The sequence below is a fragment of the Daphnia magna genome, linkage group LG10, assembly GCF_020631705.1.
Source record: "Daphnia magna isolate NIES linkage group LG10, ASM2063170v1.1, whole genome shotgun sequence".
Taxonomy (NCBI): domain Eukaryota; kingdom Metazoa; phylum Arthropoda; class Branchiopoda; order Diplostraca; family Daphniidae; genus Daphnia; species Daphnia magna.
Window position 1 is genome coordinate 1,163,276 of NC_059191.1, and position 21,194 is coordinate 1,184,469.

At 41.4% G+C, this 21,194-nt stretch overlaps 3 protein-coding genes, 2 long non-coding RNA genes and 3 other non-coding genes across 24 annotated transcripts; 2 read left to right on the plus strand and 6 right to left on the minus strand.

Annotated features, from left to right (window-relative positions):
- Positions 1 to 263: 263 nt before the first annotated feature.
- Positions 264 to 2,010, plus strand: LOC116932665. The gene is made up of 2 exons (XM_032940445.2): positions 264 to 378; positions 488 to 2,010. Exons 1-2 carry the CDS (start codon positions 364 to 366, stop codon positions 1,844 to 1,846), a joined length of 1,374 nt encoding a protein of 457 aa, XP_032796336.2. The 5' UTR covers positions 264 to 363; the 3' UTR covers positions 1,847 to 2,010.
- A 498-nt stretch (positions 2,011 to 2,508) lies between these two features.
- LOC116932660 (collagen alpha-1(I) chain) lies at positions 2,509 to 6,269 on the minus strand. 9 transcript variants are annotated; one of them, XM_045180162.1, is made up of 8 exons: positions 5,275 to 6,269; positions 5,028 to 5,098; positions 4,833 to 4,934; positions 4,668 to 4,771; positions 4,490 to 4,555; positions 4,239 to 4,408; positions 3,351 to 4,174; positions 2,509 to 3,277 (listed from the first exon to the last, which is right to left on the minus strand). In XM_045180162.1, the coding sequence occupies exons 5-8, from the start codon at positions 4,499 to 4,501 to the stop codon at positions 2,703 to 2,705; spliced, it is 1,581 nt and encodes a 526-aa protein (XP_045036097.1). In that variant the 5' UTR covers positions 4,502 to 4,555; positions 4,668 to 4,771; positions 4,833 to 4,934; positions 5,028 to 5,098; positions 5,275 to 6,269; the 3' UTR covers positions 2,509 to 2,702. The 9 variants fall into 9 exon arrangements, with proteins under 9 accessions (XP_045036097.1, XP_045036094.1, XP_045036092.1 ...); XM_045180159.1 differs by having other exon boundaries at positions 4,833 to 5,931; positions 6,025 to 6,269; XM_045180157.1 differs by having other exon boundaries at positions 4,833 to 5,957; positions 6,025 to 6,269.
- On the minus strand, positions 5,542 to 5,621 carry Trnal-uag. Its single transcript has one exon. It is a non-coding gene; the product is annotated as a tRNA-Leu (tRNA).
- A 251-nt stretch (positions 6,270 to 6,520) lies between the features above and the next one.
- On the minus strand, positions 6,521 to 6,602 carry Trnal-aag. The gene has a single exon. It is a non-coding gene; the product is annotated as a tRNA-Leu (tRNA).
- Positions 6,603 to 7,015: 413 nt separating this feature from the next.
- Positions 7,016 to 7,097, minus strand: Trnal-aag. Its single transcript has one exon. It is a non-coding gene; the product is annotated as a tRNA-Leu (tRNA).
- A 99-nt stretch (positions 7,098 to 7,196) lies between these two features.
- LOC116932670 lies at positions 7,197 to 8,742 on the minus strand. Of its 5 annotated transcripts, XR_004399654.2 has the most exons (5): positions 8,728 to 8,742; positions 8,296 to 8,665; positions 8,134 to 8,233; positions 7,802 to 7,906; positions 7,197 to 7,735 (listed from the first exon to the last, which is right to left on the minus strand). It is a non-coding gene; the product is annotated as an uncharacterized LOC116932670 (long non-coding RNA). The 5 variants fall into 5 exon arrangements; XR_004399655.2 differs by lacking the exon at positions 8,134 to 8,233; XR_004399652.2 differs by having other exon boundaries at positions 7,802 to 8,233.
- A 1,263-nt stretch (positions 8,743 to 10,005) lies between these two features.
- LOC123477022 lies at positions 10,006 to 10,711 on the minus strand. Its single transcript, XR_006652165.1, has 2 exons — positions 10,538 to 10,711; positions 10,006 to 10,460 (listed from the first exon to the last, which is right to left on the minus strand). It is a non-coding gene; the product is annotated as an uncharacterized LOC123477022 (long non-coding RNA).
- Positions 10,711 to 21,112, plus strand: LOC116932658 (RNA-binding motif, single-stranded-interacting protein 2). Of its 5 annotated transcripts, none has more exons than XR_006652159.1 (9): positions 10,711 to 10,827; positions 10,945 to 11,265; positions 15,547 to 15,810; positions 16,385 to 16,656; positions 16,727 to 16,889; positions 17,066 to 17,563; positions 17,633 to 17,933; positions 18,004 to 18,188; positions 18,379 to 21,112. XR_006652159.1 is itself a non-coding variant. In XM_045180166.1 (8 exons), the coding sequence occupies exons 1-8, from the start codon at positions 10,729 to 10,731 to the stop codon at positions 18,012 to 18,014; spliced, it is 1,929 nt and encodes a 642-aa protein (XP_045036101.1). In that variant the 5' UTR covers positions 10,711 to 10,728; the 3' UTR covers positions 18,015 to 21,112. The 5 variants fall into 5 exon arrangements, 3 of the variants coding, with proteins under 3 accessions (XP_045036101.1, XP_045036103.1, XP_045036104.1); XR_006652160.1 differs by having other exon boundaries at positions 18,383 to 21,112; XM_045180166.1 differs by having other exon boundaries at positions 18,004 to 21,112.
- Positions 21,113 to 21,194: the final 82 nt, after the last annotated feature.

Genomic DNA, 21,194 nt, shown 5'->3' on the forward strand with positions numbered 1-21,194 from the left:
GAAGTGAAGTTTCTCCTCATTAGGGGACAATTTTTATTGTACTGTCACCATCAAGGAAGACTAGAAATTTGCTTTTCAAATGTTCACAAACGCTTTCCGTCGCCGAAGCTATAACACACATATACTACACGTCTAGCTCTAATTTTCCCTTTCGTCACAGCTACAACGTAAAGCGTTGAAAGTTACACGACCCACATGCGGGATGATAAGCAGAATCTCAAAATGATCTGACGGATAAATTGGACAGGACAAAGGTGCGGAAATAAGGACACGGATGAAAAAAGAAATCAAACCAGAGCTATATATAAGCTGGCTCCTTTTTCGTTTCAGTAAGCCTCACCCTGTCTCCCGAGTCAACTCGTCATGGATTCGCTTAAAGTAAGTTTCAAAATCGGTATCTATTTTTGTTTTTTTTTGTTCAGAACTCGTGTACATTTTTTTGTTGTTGTGTTAAATACAGTGCAATCATTAATTTCACTTATTCTAGTTGAAAAATAGTTTAGCACTCGTTGCTGGTCTCTTTGCTATTCACCTGTCAATCAGCTGCGCCCATCCAGTTCCTTCTTCCTCTACGGATGGTGTAGTTGAACAGGAGATTTCCAACTTTCAGCGTTTCGCTCGCAATAATACAACTACCGGACAAGATTATCATGAAGCTGAAGCCACCAATGAATCTTTTGTACTAACAACTGAAGCCTTCCCTATGGATCAAAGCGCCTTCAACATCACGACGTCTTTTATCAACCAATTTCATAGCGATCTTTTCACCCCAACATCCAATCAAACGGAAGAGCCACTGGCGACAGACATTCCGGATTTAGTTGGAAACATAACTCCACTACCTGTTAACGAGGAAGAAGTCTGCGAGACAGTTTCGGAAGAAGATCATTCTGTCAATGTCTTAGAGAGTCTTCTTCTCGATTCTGTTGCGCCATCGACGGATGGTACGGTCGATCTTCCATCTTTAAAACCGACGGAAGAACCGGAACTCCAATGGGCATTTGTTACACCGTTCGTCCCACAAGATCGTTCACATCTGCAGATGTCTGTCTCAACGTCTCCATCAGATGTCACTTCGTCCACTTCAGGTGTGGCAGAGTTTCGTGATTTTTCTAGCAGCGTCCCACCGTTGGACGTACTCCCTGAATCTCAGTCGACATCTATAGCATCTTTCGAATTATCCGGACACATCCCAACGACTTCGACAGCCCCTCCAGCCACAGTTGCATCCGCACAAGTCTCCATTCCAAATCAATCGTCTTTCACTCCTGGCATAGTGACACAGCCTGTTTTCAATTCTTTGGAGAATCCTACATCGACGACCTTAGCTACAGAGACACTTGAATCGCAAAAGAAATCGTTTGAAACCTTAGATCCACTCCATCCGTCTATCCATTTGCAAACGGCTGTACGGAAGCTTGTGGATATGAATCCTTTTCTTTTGAATCCTACGTGGCCAACTGAAATGGGATTTCATTCCATTCCGGCGCAACGAGTGATGACACAATCCTTTGGCAACCAGCGTCCCACGTTTCACGCTAAGATGAATCCTTATAGAAGAATGTTGTCAGAGTTCCAGCTGGATCCACCGTCCTATCCCGGTGTACAGAGTTTTAGCCCGCAGGTACATCCCGTTCAGTACAGATATCGCCAACCTGTTTCCCACGGTCATCCGCGCGCTCCTTATCCTCATCCACACGATAATAACAATGCTATCCATCGTTCGTTTGAATCAGCTTCTCCGAAGTCGAGGATGTTTGCCTTTCCCGGAATATCCAGCACACGCGAAAATTTTCGTTTTCGTGTCAATTGGGTTGATGAAATTGCGCCGGCTGGTTCGGCTTAATTCGTCCATTCACACTTTTATTCATTCACCCGATTATATTTGCTTTACGGAGAGCGTGAAATAACGTGACACGACTGACGAAAGCTGAGCTTGCGTTAATGTTAGATGAAATGACGTGTTTTAAATTCTAATGAACATGGAAGACAATACAAATATATACGTTATTCATTGCATATAAACGAATGTCAGCATCATCTTGAAAAAGCAGATGGTCAACATTATGCAGTAGAAACTGTATAGCTCCACTTTCCAAAGTATATACCCTCAGAGTTATCGTTCTTAAAGAAGAACCCAAATACATTAACCTACTCATCTCGAATTTTCACGCATTGACCCTGTAAGTCCAAAGGCAACGAAGATGTAGTCACTTTCATATGCCACGCAGATGGTCAACAACGATCACGAGCGCTGATTATTTTCTAACTCGCCAGACTTCTTTTTGTTATTCATGTGATGAGTCGTTTGTTCGTCTGGATGTAAAAGATTTCTCTTTTACGAGTGTCTCAAACAGTTATAAAATAGTGAAACTAAATATGTCAAGCCAAAAAGAAGACAATGGCCTTTTGTGCCGCACAATCGCACAATCACGTCAACGTGACAATCACATTCAATTCTAAACTGAAGAGTTAATGACGCCAAGTAAAGACGAGTGCAACATAACATTTAGAAATTCATCATTTGTATATTCAAAACCGCTTCAAATGTTTCACATCCACTCATTCATTGTTCGTATGTGGCAAAAGAAAAATGAATGCGGAATGCAGCCATATAATTTGTTTTGCTTCTTGTCAAGAGATTGAACGTAGAAATTCATCTGCACACAATCTTTAACTTTCAGGTCCATATAAGTCTAAATCTATCCTCGATTGACGTTGGCTACGAACGACTGGAACATGTCCTGATTGCTTCGGCCTGATTCTTCCGGTGCTTTGCTAGAATATTGTTGTGCCTGGGTTGGATAAGAAGCCTGTTGGGCAGAGGGTTCACCGTAAACTGGTGGGATAGGTCCAGGTGCTCCGGAAGGGAAAGGTCCAGGTGCTCCGATTGGAGTATCAATAGGAGCTCCGGGTCCTGGAGCTCCAATAGGTGGGGGAGCGCCAGGGCTTCCTTGAGGTCCAACTGGTCCTGGAGCGCCTAGGAATCCTGGTGAGCCAGAATTACCTTGAGGACCTGTTGGTCCTGGGCTTCCCATAGGGCCAGGTCTTCCTACAGGTCCGATAGGACCTGGAGCGCCAAGCAAACCTGGTGCTCCAGGGTTACCTTGAGGTCCCATTTCTCCAACAGGACCCATCGGGCCTGGGCTGCCAGTCATGCCTAGTGCACCGGGTTTGCCTTCAGGTCCTACAGGGCCTGGAGCACCAGGGAAACCAGGAGCTCCGGGGAAACCAATGAAACCATCTTTTCCAGGTTTGCCTAGCTGTCCGGGTTGACCTAGACATTAAAGACAAATGAGTAACGGGTCGTTTCAAACTATACAGAATAAGCTTTCAAGTTTAAAAAGTACCGATAGGTCCGGGGGCGCCGTTAAGTCCGTCTTTGCCTGGAAAACCAATGGGGCCAGGTAAACCATCTTTTCCGGGAGCTCCGTTGAAGCCTGGTGGTCCGACCAATCCTTGTGGTCCAATCGGACCTGGTTGCATGCTTGGAGCGCCATTGAGTCCATCTTTGCCGGGCATTCCGTTGAATCCGGGATTTCCCATTTCGCCTTTAGGACCAGAGGTTCCGGGAAAACCATTTGAACCGGGTCGTCCAACAGGTCCGACTGGTCCAGCAGGGCCGACAGGGCCAACAGGTCCAGGCCCACCAGGGAAACCAGGCCATCCGTCTTTACCAGCAGGTCCGGGAGCACCGATTGGGCCGGGAATGGTTGAAGTTAAAGTTGGCCCTTGTGCACCCTTTTCACCCTTGGGTCCAGAAAATCCGGGCATTCCATTAAGTCCGTCTTTGCCAGGGGCTCCTGGGGCCCCGTTCAAACCAGGAGCGCCATTGTAACCGGGCTCTCCTTTAGCTCCAGGGTAACCGTCTTTTCCAGGAGCACCGGGAGCTCCATTGTAGCCTGCTGCTCCTTTTTCTCCATGTGCACCAGGTGCGCCATCAAAACCCTGTGCTCCTTGTGGGCCGGGAGCGCCATTCAATCCCGGTTTTCCAGTGTATCCGATCTCTCCTTTAGCTCCAGCTGGTCCTGGTGGTCCGGGAGGGCCAGGGGGTCCAACAATTGTCTGTGGTGGTTGATTGTAATCAGTTGCATAGCTGTCAACTCCTCGTCCTCCACCAGGAGGTCCGGGAGGACCAGGAGGGCCAGCAGGACCTTTCAGCCATGGCAGTTTTCTATAATTAACCGAAAGGTTTAATGTCTTTTCTCGTAGAAGCGAAGAGAATTTAGAAAACTTACTCTATAAACTTATTCCATTCCTTTTGGACTTCTTCGATGTTCGGGGGCCTCACTCCGGCCGGATAAGTTGCAACATTGTTACCGTAAGAATTGATTATTGCTTGTGGAGGAGGTGCAACTGCATAATTAGGGGCAGCAAATGCTGTAGCAGCCAGGAAAGGTATAATTGCCTAGTTGAATATAAAAGAAAAATTCAATCACATCACCAAATTCGTAGTTATTGATCAAATAAAATTTGATGTTTAACTTACTAAAACCTTCATGGCGAATCAGAAAATCACCAGTTATTTCGTAAGTTAAACGTGGAACCCGATCTGCTGTAAATCAATCAAATTAAACGGAATTGTAAACATATTTCAAAAAAATCGTCATAGCAATAGAATTTTAAAACAAACAGATTAAAGTTAAAGATGATTGTATTTGAATTACCTTGTTGAGAGATGCTTCTCAGTTCACTTGCAACTCAACACTGATTATTGAGCGCAGGACATCAGCCTTTTGTAGGCAAGGCATAAGCCACTAAGATGGCTAACCTAAATTTCACTGTATGAGTTTGACACCATTTCTCGATGAAAAAAAAAAAAAACCTTTCACCTTGTTGACCCTGTTCCTCCGTGGCCCAGATTGACCTTCGACAACATGAAAGGTCTTGGCCGAGCACAGTGAAAGTGACATTAGACTTGCTGCTCACTGTGCCTAGCGAAGTAAAACGGTAAAAATGAGGTACTGGGACGCAAATAGGGTCAACAAGATGGACAGCTTCATGCATATCCACCTTGGGCTTTTTACCTGACAAAAAAAAAAACTCGAGATCTAATCGGATGGGTTGACAATGTACCCACTTCGAGGAAGTTATACTTCTTAAGGGGGGAAAAAGAAAAAGCTAGTTACAGTAATGGTTTAAGGGAGGAATCATTGCCTATGGCTATTTGAGTGTAAGAATAAAGCCAACTTGAATTTTGAATTAACGAAAGGAAAAACTTCGTTTTAAGTTTTGTTACGGTGATTTGAGATTGATTTTGTAAAATGAACTTACGAAAAGTGCACTCGATGATGGATCCAGGAGATAATAAATGACGAAATCGCCTTCAGTTGAGAATTTTTATCATCTATTTTGATGGTGGCAAAACGTTGTCGATGTTGACAACGGACGTTTATTATAATTTGGTATTCATACGTCACATAGCAAATGGGTATTTTCCATAGCTCTTCGTTTCACGTGTTCTTGAATGGCTCTGCTTGTACTTAAATATGTTTAATCGAGAACGGGGAAAATGGACAATGAAAAATAAAAGATTGTGCTTGGCAGCGGTGGGATTCGAACCCACGCCTCGAAAGACTGGTGCCTAAAACCAGCGCCTTAGACCGCTCGGCCACGCTACCTTATAAATACAAAGGTAGCAAAAGAAAGAATTCCCTATTATTAAATGTTATGTAACATTAATTTTCTAGTTCTTGTTTGAAAAGTGCACCGAGAGAAGTAGGAAGAACCACCAACCAAAGTTTAGAAGCAAAATCGTTCATATTCTGGAACGCTTCACCTTTACCCTTAAGGTAATACTTTGTGATGAGTCATACTATTTACATCCAATATTTCTCTGAATTATTCATCCGGATTTCTTGATTGAAACAGAAGTCGAAAGGCTCCAAAATATCTGCATTGCTAGAGCAACAATGTTTTGCTTGACTAGTTCTTTATTCGGGATGATGAAATTTAATCTTTTGAAATGGTGTTAGCGACTTTATATAAAGATGCAATGTGTAGAGTTGCACAACATATACTCACGTAATGCTGGTGCTTCTAGGTAGCTGACGACATGGATATGGCCAAGTCAGTTCGATTACTGTTTCCATCCAATGGTACGAGGGGAGGGACAAAATTCCATGAGATTGCAAAAGGAAATAACAACTGATTCGACGTGTTACAAACTGCCTTACTAGAAACTCACTAAGCTGTTCACTCAAGCCGTCGTATATTATTTTCTATGAGATGCTAACGTACATGTTGTTGGGAAGTCATTTAAAAATTAAAAGGCATCTATTACGTCAATCTCTTTATCTCTGATATCGGATAATGCTGGTATGAAGAAACTGTTGTCACGCTTCATTCAAAACTAAGCTGGCGCTATTTATTTAGTTTTTATCTTATCACTAATGGGCAACAAGCAACTTTCATGTCTACAGCCCCCGTCTGGTTGTCGCTTTCTCCAAGAAAATTACAGAGTAGGCTACAATTACTGAACCTCTGGCTTATTTCTTCCATCAATCAGACAAAAACATTATGGCAGCGGCGAGATTCGAACTCGCGCCTCCGAGGAGACTGGTGCCTTAAACCAGCGCCTTAGACCGCTCGGCCACGCTACCGATATTTAAATCGAATCAATAAATCACGACAAAATGTTTTTCTTGTGGGTGGTCTCTGTTGCCTTAAAACACGTTGCATAACAAGGCGCGTTAGTAAGATATTTTAGTGTTTACAACAGGCTTCAAGTTATGGATTTGATCTCTTTCTCTTTGTTGTTGATTTACATTAAGGAAGCTCGTAGCTCGCATTAACAACAAATCATTGGATGTCTTGGAAACCACTAAAAAAAAAAGACTTTTTATGATCGAGGTTTGCACAATGTAGAGTAAAAACAGGGCTTCCTTCACTTCACAGAAAATCACAAACGTTTCTTTGGTTTTTTAAGTACTTTAAAAGAACTGTCAATAAAACAAAATACGTTTTTTATAATTAAAGGAAAAAGAATTTTCTAAAATTTTCCATTAAAAATTAATGGCAGCGGCGAGATTCGAACTCGCGCCTCCGAGGAGACTGGTGCCTTAAACCAGCGCCTTAGACCGCTCGGCCACGCTACCTTCATTTGATTTCCTTTTATAAAGATTCTAATATCGAGATCAAGGGAGAAAAACTTTTTTTTACCACACGTATTCCTAGAACTGTTGCCATGCGTTATGCAGTCTTCAGATATTTATATTTTCAATGACAGTTAACCGTAAATAAAGTTTGCTGACAAGAAATTCATAGATTAGCAAAAGCCACTGTACGAGAATAGGTTTTACAGCAAACATTAAGTCAAGTAGCAATTGTATATTGATAGTGAAAAGGGAAATAACAGTGAAAAGCAAGAGACAGTTGGATATATAAGGGCAGTAGTTTAATCAAAATGGTAGTGGGATGACTAATTTTATTTATTTTCTTTCCGATTATTTAAAAGCCACTGAAAATTAACGGATGGCAAGTGTTGGAATCAGTGACCTTTGTGTGCCTTTGATTTGATGTCTTTGGCTTTGTGAGCTTTAAGAGCATGATGTTTAGGAGCGTTATGTTTTGGAACGTGAGCTTTAGCCTTGTGAGCCTTATGATGGGATTCCTTCGCGTGACCATGGGACTCCTTCACGTGGGCGTGGGACTTACCCACGGAACGAGATTCGCCCTTTTTACCATCATGTGGCACCGCTGAGACCATTGCGACCAAAACGAACAATGCAAACAACTGGCAAAAATAAAATACGATACAAAGTTGAGATGAGAAAACAAATCAAGAAACATAATGACTTACCAAAAAGACAAGCTTCATTTTGTGTTGATCTGACTCCTTTGATGTTTAACTGCCAAGTGTTTGCATTGTTTGCATTATCAAGCGGTTTTTATACCGTCAATATGCCTGCAGGTGCGTAGAGATAAAATTTTTAAAAATGAACGCACGCAAAAACAAGTCAAAGACAAAGGCAAATAAGCGTGAAATTATCAAGGCAGACTGTCGGTTTTGAGCCGGTTTCTATTTCACAAAACCCGACAAACCGTCTCAAATCTCCCATGGGCGAGAAGGAAAGCTTTAGCTCTTTCTTTACAAGACAAAGGAATTTTGAGTTACTAAATGTATCTATGTACCACAAAAACTGGCAGGTTGATCGTGAAAATAAAATTTAGATGAGCTACCGAAAGATGAAAACGTCTCGGTACGATGCAACTGACTCGAGTCGGCAACTTTCTGATTTGGCAATCGAAACACTTTCCAGCATTTGTGTGTGCATTCGTTGACCATCTGCTTACCTTGGTAATACGCTTACGCGCACTTGTTTGCTAGAATTTAGGAAGAGAGCACATGGAAAGATGAAATGTTGTCTGATCTGGAAAGCCAGCATGAAGGTTGTGGCGTATGGATTTTAGGTTGGGATAAACGCCTCACACATTTTTCTTCCAGAACCAATTTGTTGAAATGATAAAAGGAGAAAAGGTTATGCTTATGTTGGGACCGATCATACAAGATATTTGATTTAATTCCACAGTAACAATTTAGAGCTTTATCGATTCTTAGTTTGATATGTAGAAAACCTTCAGTAGTGCCATCTGCAAGTTTCGCCCCTTTTCGTCAGCACAGCCTCCATATTGAATTCGAACGCCTCCTAAAATCTCGTGCTCGCTGGTAATCGCCAAATAAAAAATTACTTATCTGTAAAAAAAAGAGCTCATTGAGGATTATACCTTCAATTAAAAAAAGTTTTAAAGTTGTTGCCTTAGCTGGCAATTTTTCGTCACAACTTTTCAAATACTAATACTATTATTTCAAAACGAACAACAAGTCAACAATGGCTATCTTTTAAGCGGGAATACGGCATCGTTGTTTAAGCGCCAGTTGCAGTAACTCGTGGCTCGTGCTTCAGTAAGTTTAGTTCTTTGCAGGTTCCTTGAACTGCTTTAATCCATAGTTTTCTTACACACATGGAGGTAAGGAATTCTCGACTTTCATTAAAACTGATTGCATTCCCTCAAATTGAGTTGGGAACTGAGTGGCTATCTGTAGTAATTTTGTGGGTTTACAGACTCTTAAGACTTGTAACCGCAACTCGGTGGCTTTGGTAATAGAACCCAAAGGCATAGTACTCGCCTGCCATGCATTCATGTTGGTTTCGTGTTGTCTGTGGACGGATATGAGGGATTTCGCACCTTAATCTCTACTTGTACCTTATAATTTCAAAGAAACATCCAAAAGATTGTTATAATAACATCCGTAATTGATGATGATGCAAGTATCTGTTTGGGCGCCTTATTTTATGTCTTTTCTCCAACCATGAATAACGTGGTTAATAATTTGGCCAGTAGATGTCGCTAGGGTTAGTTTGTTGTTCTTTTTCTCCACCGCCACGAGTCGCCCGTAGCCCATCCCAGCACTTGCGACACACACGTCGTATGTGTGCCGTGCATATCTAGCACACACCACCATACACATACATTTGAGCCGTTTCCGCTGCTAAAAAAAGGGAAAAACTGAGAAGGGTTTTTTTTTTTATGAATAGGCCCTCCTTCAGTGCAGGACTTTGGTGGGCTAGATGACATTTTTTCTCACCCAAGAGTCTTCTTCCCGCACACACGCAATAGAGTGTGGTGCACAGCTTTAGGGGAAAAGGAATTTAAAATATAAAGAAAAAAATAAAAGCCGCCAGTCAGCGGTTCTCTCTCTTGACTCTCATTCTCCGTGTATTCGTTCCCACCCACTTGGCGTGTGTGTTATGTTGTCCGAACTGTCAGTAGTGTATTCAGTGTCTTTTCATTTTAAAAACAAGACTAGCAAATTTTCGTGTCTCTTAGTTTCTGCCAATGTTTTCAACGTCTAGTGCCGATTCGATCAAAAACAAGAAGTGAGGTTTGCAGTCTTGTTCTAGAAAGCCGATACGCGTAGATAAAGCAGAGGCCATTTGTCTGCTCTGTTTCAATGGGTTTGGCAGAAAGGGAGAAGTAAAAAGAAAAACAGTTTCAAACAAATGCCATTATACTTCATTTGTATTGACATCCTCTTTTAAACTGTAACCTTGTTGATTTTGGGCTTTCAAGGTCTCAGTACACAGTGTGTCGACTCAACAACAACCAAGTAGTGCCTGTACGCCCCTTCAATTCCACGAGTGCCAGTCAACCAGCAAAGACACATGGATTCTTCATACATCTCATCGTTGGTTTAATGGTGCTACGTTGGTTGGTGTCCTGGTCAGCCTGATTCCTGTCTGTGTCTCTAATTGTGACTGCGATTTCCCTCTGCTGCTAGTGCCTCAAGCACTGCGACACCTGCAGGTTGGGATTTGTGACAGCTTTGTCCACACCCAATTACTAGCTGTACAGTGACACGTGCGTGTGGGGCTTGTTTCCTGGTGCGTCGCCAGTTCGACGCCGTCAAAAGTTATAAAAAGAAACGCACGCAAGAAGAGCAAAGGTTCGTCGACCAGCTTGAGAGAAAAAAGAAAGAAAGGGAATTTGAAAAGAGTAGAAAAGAAGAAGAGCCGGAAGAAGAAGAAGAACGTACCTATACATACGTGGGATTTCCCACCTGGAGTGGACGTGAGAGGACGAGGAACTATGGCGTTTTGGTGAATCCCGACAAAGCATTAGACTGTCCTTTCCTTTTTCTTTTATTTACTTTTTGTTTTCATCCTATCCACCGTTCCCTTCCTTCCCCCTCACCCCCGTCAGTCATTTCGAGGCTCAAGAAACGTCATGAGTCAATCTGTCCAACTAGACGCCCATTCCATCGACACGCCCCGATCTGCAGTTGCCGAACCCTTATCCCTGGACACGTTATCCTCTTCGCTTTCGGTATTTTTTTCGTTTTTCTTTTTAATCATAAATGAAAATTATGCTGAGATATGTTCTAGTAGCAGCAGCAGAAACCTCGTCATCATCTTTGTTTTGATTATCATATTTTTCGAGCAGGAAGAAACATCTGATATGAGTTCATCCAACGCTTTGGCGGCGTCTGCAGCAGCAGCAGCTAGCAGTGAAAAAACGACCTCCAACCGTGTCGTCGTCCCGAGAACTACCTCCACTCTTACTTCTAGTACAGCTACAACAGCAGCAGCAGGTGGTTCAAACGTGCATCTTCCATCAGCAGGCCACCAACAACACCGGACGGCCGTCAACCGCAGCAACACTTCCGGCGGTGAAGGAGGTCTGGTCATGGTGGCTACTTCGCTGGCTACTTCTTCATCTACTGCTTCGTCCAGCCGAGCTAACAGCGCCGAACCCTTCAGCAATGTAAGAGAAAAAACAACAGATATTCTTCTACTCCTGCTCCATTCTCTATTTTTGTTGTCTGCTTTTGTTTTTCTTTTTTTTCTAACCGGAAATCGTTACACACACACACAACTCGATTGATGTGATGCAGGCAAACTCGTATCGAAATCCGATTTCGTTATCAAGCTAAGAGGGCGAACCCATCACGACTAGCGGGGTGGGATCCAGATGTGCGTGCTAAATTCGAAACTCGAGATTATCTATCCGTTTTTTTTTTTTTTTGTTTGGTTGTAGTTTGTAGAGATTCCGACTCATCGTAATGTGGGCTCATTATTATCTGCTAAACAGGTTTTTTGTTTGTTTTAATGTTTTTTTTTTTTCTGGTGGAACATTCCGCTCTGCTCTTGTCGTTTTGTGATTGAAATGGAATGTCAACGTTCCATTGTCGTGGCCGATCTACCAGGATAGCTTTTCTCGGCGGGAAAAAAAATAAAAAATAAAAAATAAACACGAAGATTTTGTCAACCGAGAAAACGGAGAATGGATGCGAAAAAAATACAAATGTTTTTTTGCTTTGATTCATTAAACAAAAACATAAAAACCTCTGGTAACCAAACGAGAAAGGGCCACACACGGAAGGCGAAGCAAAGGAGAAAGACGAGTATATGGGACGAATGTGAAGCAAAAAGGAGAACGTAAAATAAAATAAAAGACGTAGGAAAAAAAGAAAAAGAAAAGGAAAAAAAAAAAAAGTTAAAAAAGAAATCGCCTGGGGCATTTTTCCGGTCCGTGAACTCTCTGCCGTTCGTTCGGTTTTGGGAACACAACAACACATGGAATGAAACCGGCGTGAACGAATAGATGGAAGAAGAGGAGGAAGAAGAAAACAGATTTGAATTTTTTTGGCTCATCCTATTCGCTTTTTGCTTCGTCCATTGTTATTCTGTGTTAAAGAGAAGAAGAAGAAGAAAAAAATAGGTAGAAAAAGAAGAGAACAAGATAATGGCGAAAAAAGAAAATAACTCTCCATCACTCGACCGCGTCCAACCGCTCCGGGGCTCTTCAGGTCGCGTTCGATGTGCGGAGCTTTTTTTTTTTTTTTCGTGAAACTATCGACATGGAACAGCGTCTTGTTGTTATTACGTGTGTACGAATGCTAGACGCATTCAGCATTCCCGGATTTGCATCCTTCTCTCCTCTTTTTTTTTTTTTCACACTCCATAGAATATCGATTTTTCCCTCTGCAATCTAAAATGGTTGTCTCGTTTTTTTTTAAATCTTCCCGTGCGGGATCGGGAGGGGAAGGAGACAATGTGTGTAGTGTTTATACATAACGTATAATATATTCCTTTTCCAAGGTCGCCCAACACCCGAAAAGAAAAGGTTGGTAGTAGTCGCAAGGCGTGACAGTGTTTGCCTTTTCGACCGCCAGATGTCGTTGTGGTTGCTTACAGAGATCAAGTCCCTACTAGTTCGTTCGTGAGTGGTACGGCATATACTCTGCCCCTCTTCTCTTCGTCTAAAAGGTCGCCATTCGTGAGTTTGTTTGTCGTGAGTCCGGTCCGTTGCTCACGCAGCAGCGCTCCTTTCTCACAACAGACACACATTGAACATTACAACAACGCGGCCATTTTGTTAGTCTCTCTCTCTCTCTCTCTCTCTCCGTCTCCAACACGCCAAACACTTTCGGTTCATTCCCTTTGCCGAAACAGTTTCGACTTGAGAGATACGACAACAACAACAACATGACTTGACCGTGAGGAAGTAGTTCAGTGTTGTGTGTGTCGACTGCCCTCTATCCCCCTACTAGCAGTGTGTGTCTGTATGGGTGTGTAGTGCGTGTCATTCAGTCGAAAATTCCAATCATCAACAACAACAGTGACATATCTCCAGTGTTGTTTTAAGATTCTCACAGTTATCTCTCTAGTTGTTCTCCCCCACACAGTTTTGATCACTTTTTAAAGGAATTTCAAAAAACAAAACAAAAAAAAAACATTGTCTTTGTTGTTGGAGCAAAGTAGGCAAAATTGGAACACTGCGTTCGCCTCAGCGCCATTTTCGCCAGCGCGGCAACCTCCTTTCCTCCTCTTTTTTATTTTATTTTATTATTATTATTATTATTATTTTTTTTAAATTCTCTACCCGATTTGTAAGTGTACACAGACAACGAGACCTCCCGTGTTAAGAAACAAATTTAATCCTACCGAAGTTTTTTTTTTTTGTTTTTTTTTCTTTTTCTGGAAACCTTTGAATTTTACTGCGCGTTGTGTTTGTGTGCCTCCATTTTTAATTCTACGCGAGACTTTTGACGGATTTTTTTTTTCTTTTTCGGTGTGCAGAGAGACAAGGTGAATGCACGGTGTATCAGGAATTTGTCGAACATTATCATAACCTGTTTTCAGGCCAAGACGAATTGTCCTGAAAATTAAAAAAGACGAAGGAACGAACACGAAAAAGAAAAACTGGTTCACGATGAACCACATCATCGGAGTGAACCGGAAATACAGTGAACAAAATTACTAGTGTGTGTGTGTGTGTTTCAACTGCACACATTCTTGAGGCCCAGTTTTACCAGTTCTCGTTTCTCGTGTGTTAATCAACTTGGTCCACACACGAGAAATTTGAATATTATTTTATTTTTGTTGTTGTTGTGGGAGTTTCTAGCCCTTGACTGCCAAGTCAAATAATAACAGCCCGGAGTCGTCATGGAAACTTCATACAGAGTAGGCCATTCTTCTCCAGTTTTTTGTTTTTTTTCTTGTTTTGAATAACATTCATCATAATAATATTAAGACGTAAGAAAAATATTATTATTTTCGGGCCTCACGCTAATTGGATCCACCTTCCAGTCGATCGGGATAATGTAATCCGACCTTGAGAGAAATGCTCCATCTATGTTGTATAAAATTATATTCAAGCCCTTTGGAAAATTTGCCCCAACCTTCAAAAAAAAATAAAAATTGATTGAATCGAAGTTAAGGTGGAAAATAATTAAATGAATGGGAGAAACTGGTTACGTAGACAGGGGAGGGTGGGTATGTGTGTGGTAGCCATTTTTTCTTTTGTCGTGTCGCTTCGTTCGTTTCGTGTACCATCGTCTGCGGTTTGGGAGGCCGACGTCATCACATCGCCAAGGTTACGGCGTCGTTGACGTCACGCGCCGAGCCAAAAGCGAATAAAGTTTTTTTCCCCCTTCATCTCTGGTATTCTGAACGGACTTTTTTTTTTAAAGCCCTCTTTTATTTTACGGGAATAGTGAAATAACAGTAGCTGCAACCGACTCCCGCCATCTTGACGCAGAGTATACACCCAAATACAATCTCTCTCTCTCTCTTTGCCTGATTCTGGTGACGTCAATCCACCCACCCAAGTCCTTTGATAGGGCGGGTGGGGGTTGTGAGGCCTGTGGCTCTCACGCACGTGGAGAGCTGCGTGAATCCCCGCCTACTCATTCCGCCTCTTTAAGTTTCGACGGATTGATCGAATCTTTTTCATTCCGTTTTATTTTTTCGTGTGCGTTGCATACTTTTAAAGGAATCCCGCCAGGTGGTGTTTTTGCCGCTTTTGTTTTTATCGTTTAACGCAGTGCATTTGAAATTCGCAATAGCCCCGAAAGAAAATTCGAAATGAGTTTTTCTTATTGTTTTTTTTTTTTTTTTTTGTTCACCAAATGAAAAAGTTAATTGCTTTTCACAGATTTGTTTGCAATCCTACAAGTCGATTTTTTGAATCGTGCAATTGGGGGAACAGAGAGGCCTGCACAATGGGGCCAATTGTGAATTGTTGATTTGAAGTAGCCCCTCTCTTTATCTCACAAGCTCTGATAACTTGCACACAACGTACAGACAAAACTCCCGCTCTCGCTCTCTCGCTCTTTTTGAGCGTGTTGTATTGATTTCTCTTAGCCTTCTCCTCTCTGATCACGGGCGAAAACTCCTCCCCACCCATTCCACCCATCATCGCTCACGTCTATTTCTGGATCCACTACCAACTACAAAAAAATTTTTTTTTTTCCACGTTTAAACAGAGGGGGGGGGGGGGAGTTCGTGGGAAGATTAGAATAATATATTTTAAAAGGACTTTTTAAAATGTCAATTTCCCGCTTTTATTTTTCGTCTGCTTCTAATCCATTCTTATGGGTTCAGGGGGTAGGAAGGGTGTCCCCGTTTTTTTTATTTAATGAGTTTTTGTCTGGAATTAGGGATGGGGAGGAAATAATCAAAAGTGAAAAAAAAAAGAATGGAAGAATCGCATAAACATTAAAAACAATTGTTGTTGTTGTTGGAACTAAAATATACACAGGGCGGTGGAGGAGGAGGAGGAGGAAGCGGGAGTAGCAGTGGTGGTGCGGCGCGGTCAGCCGGAGGAGGAAGCCGGGCAACTCGGACGAATACGACAGCTCAAACTTCTCAAGGGGCCATCTATCGAGCACCGATGGCTGGTGGCGGAGGAAGTGGTAGTGGCGGAGTAGGAGGCAGTGGAGGATCTTCTCGGATTGCATCCCACGTTTCACCGCATCATCTGGCCTCCTATCAAGCGTCAACCACTGGCTCCTCCCCTTACGGAGTGAGTTGTTATTCCCCTCCCCCTCCTCCCCATTTATTTTATTTTTATTTTTTTTCAAAACAAACTCGGCCAACCGGATGTGATCTTTGATCAGTTAGGAAGAATGTTATCGAAATTTTTTCTTTGATCGTTAACCGAGGGTTGTTCTTTTTTTATCACGTTGAAAACACACACCACAACAGATGTCTTATCCCCCTGGACATTCTTTGAACGAGAGACCATCTGTCGTGTTGAAAGTAATTTAACACACACACACAAAAAACGAAAGAAGAGAAATATAACTAACATCTACCTTGTGTAGTACGTACAGCCGGAGGCAGATTCCAGAGGGATGTGAGTTAGCAGCAGGTGGTTGCGGGATCCATTGGGCCGTGAATAGTTTCTTACCCTTAAGTCGGAGGAGTAGAGAGAGTGTAGGAGGAATCGTTTAAATTGCAAAAGTTTTGCCGCCCACACGTGAATTGTTACTTGGCATTTTGGAAACTGAATGGGGGATGGACTTTTTATTCATTCATTTAAGTCAAATGTCAAAGAAAACAAAAGTTTATGTATCAAATTCTTTTTTTTTTTGCAGGCTGGCGTAGGAGGTTCGAATAACAGCAGCAACAGTAGCAGTAGCACGGGAACTGGAAGTCAAGGCTACAGCAGCTCGACGAGCGGAGTCGGTGTAGGAGGAAGCGGAAATGGGGGAGGCGGTGCCAATTCTAACCCGGCGACGGCGACTACGACGACCACGACGACCGGCGGCAGTACCAACAACAGCGATCAGCTGTCCAGGACCAACCTCTACATTCGCGGACTGACGCCCAACACCACCGACAAGGATCTAGAGGAATTGTGCCGCAAGTAAGTCTTTGTTCAATTGTTATTTTAGAATTCTTTCAATAAAGAAAATCTATTTGAATTGGTTTATTAGATTCGGTACCATCATTTCGACCAAAGCCATTCTCGATAAGAATACCAACAAGTGCAAAGGCTACGGTTTCGTTGATTTCGATTCGCCATCGGCAGCCGAATCGGCCGTCAAAGCCCTGCAGCTTCAAGGCATTCAAGCGCAGATGGCGAAGGTAATCGTCAAAGTAATTAAACCCTCTCTTTTTTTCATTTTTATACATTTTTAATTCACCCTAGACCAGACCCAGCATCTCTCAATGTTTTCTCTTTTTTTTTTGTCTCTCTCTTTCTCTCTTTAAATTTTAATCAAAATCATCTTGATTTAAAAAAAAACAAAACAAAAACGAAACAAAATCAACAGCAACAAGAACAAGATCCCACTAATTTGTACCTGGCCAACTTGCCGCCGCACATCACCGAACAGGACCTTCACGATATGCTTTACAAATATGGGACGGTCATCTCGACCCGAGTGCTGCGCGACGGTGGCAGCCAGAGCCGCGGTGTGGGTTTTGCGCGGATGGAATCCAGAGAGAAATGCGATGAAATTATTAGCATATTCAACGGCAAATCGCTGGCGGGGTCGACCCAGCCGTTGCTGGTGAAATTCGCCGATGGCGGCAACAAGAACAAGCGCCAGCACAAGACTCACGATCAGCGCTGGCGTGACGCGGCCGATGGGCCGGGCGGCCTCCTCTCGGCTTACGATAGCCCCGTCCATCCCAATGGAATGCCAACCCTGCTCTCTCACATGCCGCTCGGACGTAATTTCCCACACCAAATGTCGCCTTTCCCCATCGGGCCCAATGGCGCCCCATGGCTAGGACAATACATTGTCCAGCCGCCTATGCATCAACAGGTTGAAATTCGATTTTCGTTTGTTTTATGTTTTCGTTTTTCATGGCCAATTCTTTTTCAAACGAATTAGATGGAAATGTTGACGTCCGGTATGGATCCTTCGATGCAGTACATCCCGCAATTGACGACTCACCTGTCGTCGTTGCACGTTAGTAGCCCTGGCAATCCTTATGCGATGGGCCCTGGCGGTCATGGCGGTCATGGTCATCATCACCATCACCATCATCATCATAGCGCTTATCAAGCAGCGGCACTTTACCAGGCCAGCCAATCGCAGGCGGCCGTCATGGGTCCCAACTCACTCTCTATGGCTCCCGAATCTGATCCCTCTGCTAGCGCCACCGCCTCTCCCGACGAGCCCTTCTCCTACGGTATCTTTTCTTTTGTTTAATAATTTGCGAAAATTTGTGTTTCTTTAATTGAAATTCCGGTTACTTTTAGGAGCCATGTGAGGGGAAAAAAAAAAAAAAATGGATTTTTATTTTTGGACAGAAAAAAAAAAAAAAATACCAAAGGGAATTAACAAGAAATTTGTAGATGTCTGGCAGCAGCGGCGCTCTCTCTCTCTCTCTTTCTTTGACAGTGTGTGAGCAGCAAAAAAAGAAGCAGCGTCGATTTATAACACGGTAAAGAAATCGGTGAGCTGTGTGGTGTTGTTTAACCTGGACCCATTTTTTTTTTAGGGGGGGGGGAATTTTTCTTTATTATTTTTTTTTTTAAGAATTTATGTTTTCAAAAAGCGTTTCCTCTTTTTTTTTTTTGTTTGATCATTTTGCCTTTTTGTTATGGCGATTGATTTGTTTTCTTTTGTTTTAGGTAGACATTCCACACAGACACACACAGACACACACACAAAAATGTGCTTTCCCCTTCTTGATGCGTTGCGTAATCGTCCTTGACACCTCTCCGTTTCGTGTAAATAAGGCTAACGATGCAAACCTTTTTTTTTTTTTTTTTTTCGTTCACGGGGAAAACAATTTTTCCATCTTCGTCGTTTGTTTTGTTTTTGGAACCGGTAGAATTTTTCTAATCATCATCGCTAACCTTCTATTTCGTAGAGGTACCTGTTTCTTTTTTCCTCCGCTCGTTCTCCTCCTTTCTCTATTAAAAAAAACAAAAGCAAAAACAAAAATGGCTAAGGAAATAATTCCTGAATAAGAAAATAAAAATATATCGGGAAATGGGGGGAAAAAAAACAACAGCAAACAATTCGTCGTGCAGAAGACAAAAATTTCATTGACATGTTCAGAGTCAGAATATTAGACAACAAATGGGAAAATAACAAAAAACAAGAGAGAAAAGCGTCTGCCAGCCAATGATGTGCCTTTTTCAATCCCACCCCCATACCTTCCTCACACACACACACACAATCCCGATGATCAAATCGCAAAAAGGGGGAGAATTTTTTTTTTTTTTTTTTTATTTTTAACAATCCGGTTTTCTTTTTCTCTAATTAATAGTTTACGAAAATCATTTTCCACTTTTTGTCCTTAAAATTCGTTTAAAATGTTTGTGCTTGTTTGTTTGTTTGTTTTTTTGCCCCCAACTTGATAATTGATTGTTCAATTCCTGTTGAACCCGTCGATTTTGTTTGTAGATTTTTGGCGTACTGCTGGAACCAAAAAAAGGGGGGGAGGGGTCAAAATGAGAATAAGATTTTTTTTTTCACGAAACCCTTAAAACAAAAAAAAATCAAACAAAAAAATGACAATGATTTTGAATTTCTAATTATGTTGTTGTGGGAAGTTAATCCTCCAGTTGCTAAAAAAAAAAAATGTGGGGGACATAAAACAGCAAAATTACCAAAAATATTAAAAAGGAAAAAAAAGAAAAAAAAAAACTGAAAAAGTGTTGATAAATTGAAAGATTTTTCTTTTTTTTATGATGGGAAAATTTCCATTTTGAATCCCCCCCGTTCTTTGCCTCCGTTTGTTCAATTTCCACAGCAGAAATGGAAACAAAACTCTGTTCTCGCTCGCGTTCTTAGTTTTTGTTTTTTGTTTTTCTCGCCTCAAATTTTAATTCGATTTTTTTTTTCGGGGGTAATTCCGTTAAAATTGAAGGGGGGAGGGAACTTGTTTTTTTTTGTTTTTGTGTCCATGATTTAAGAAGGAAAAAAAAAAAGGCGAATGTGTCGACGTACAGTTTAATTTTCAATGTTTTTATGCGGTGATTTGAAAGGGATTGCCATTCGTCGTTCGACGATGAATAAATAAGGATCGAAGGAATCGGAGCAAAAAGTACAAAAGAAAAAAAGAAGATTAGAGAGGGTAAACATACACACACCAACGTAACACTCCCAACCCCCTCCCCCAATTTTTAACCCGACAAAGGTGGCGTCATCATTTCATTCAAAAAGGAAATTTTTTTTTCTCTCCAAACTACCCCGCTCCTTTTCTTTTTTTTTTTTTCGTGGGTTCAACACACACTGCCGTTATTCATTTGTTTCTATTGCGTTATTTTCATTTTCCTGAAATAGCCATTATTTCCAAACGATCTTTTTTTTTAAAAAAAAAAAAAAACTATTTAAAGATGATGGTTATATAATGAAAACAATTTTTTTTTTCCTTCTCACTTCCTCCTACGTCACTTCCGCCACCTCTACACACACCTGTCCTGTTCTATTTTGAAAAAAAAAAAAAAACACGAAACAACAACAGAAAAATGTGTTTCATGCAAATGGGGAAAATCAGTAATTTTTTTTTTGTTCTTTTTAAATTTTCATCTGGTAAAGTGCGTGAGCGCTGTATGCAATTTTAAATTGTGTCGCCTCCAAATGTTTACTTCGTTTCATTTCCCTTTTGTTTTTTTCTTCTAAATTAAGTTTGTCGTTATGAAAGAATGTTTGCACCACCTCGCTCCCTCCCTTCTGTTTGCTTTCTTGATTGTTGTTGCTAATTGTTAAATTCGTTCATTCATTTTTCTTTTCTTTTTTTTTTTTTTACCTGGCAAGAAAATAGCGATCAAATTTCGCGCGGTTTTGTTATTTGTTTTGAAAAAAGGAGAAGGAAAAAAAAAAAAAATGGGGAATTTAAAAAAAAAAATCGTGAAATTGTTTGTTAAATTGTTTTTTTTTTTTTTTTAATTTTGTTTCGTGATTGGTCTCCGTGATGAGATCCTTCGGAATGAAAGAGAAAAAGATAATTTTTGGTGGGTTTTAAAAAAAAATGTTCTCGCCTTTACGCGGGGCGAGAGGAAAGATGAGGAAAAACAGTTTTGATTTTGATTTCACACGTGTTGTTGTTATTGTTGTTTTATTGTCCTCGAGAAACACCACGCTGCTGCCCCTGGGCAAGAAATTCAGAGTTTAAAAAAAAAAAAATAGAAATTAACAAAGTGCGATCAGAAAAAAAAAAAAGTTAATCTTGTGCGTGTATGCGTGTGCTCCCCCCCTCCCACCACACCCTCCCGATAAACGAACGCGTTTGTTAAAAAAAAAAAAAACAATTGTTGAATTTTTGTCTTTCCCACTCTCTTTGTTCACCTTCATTTCATGTGTTTTTTTTTTTTGTCGATTGGGATATGGATAATTGAGATGGTTCGAAAATTATTTTTTATTTCGTTTCGTTTTTATTTTCTCCTTGAAAAAAAAGAAGAAGAAGAAGAAAAATTTGATAGAACTTTTTATTTCG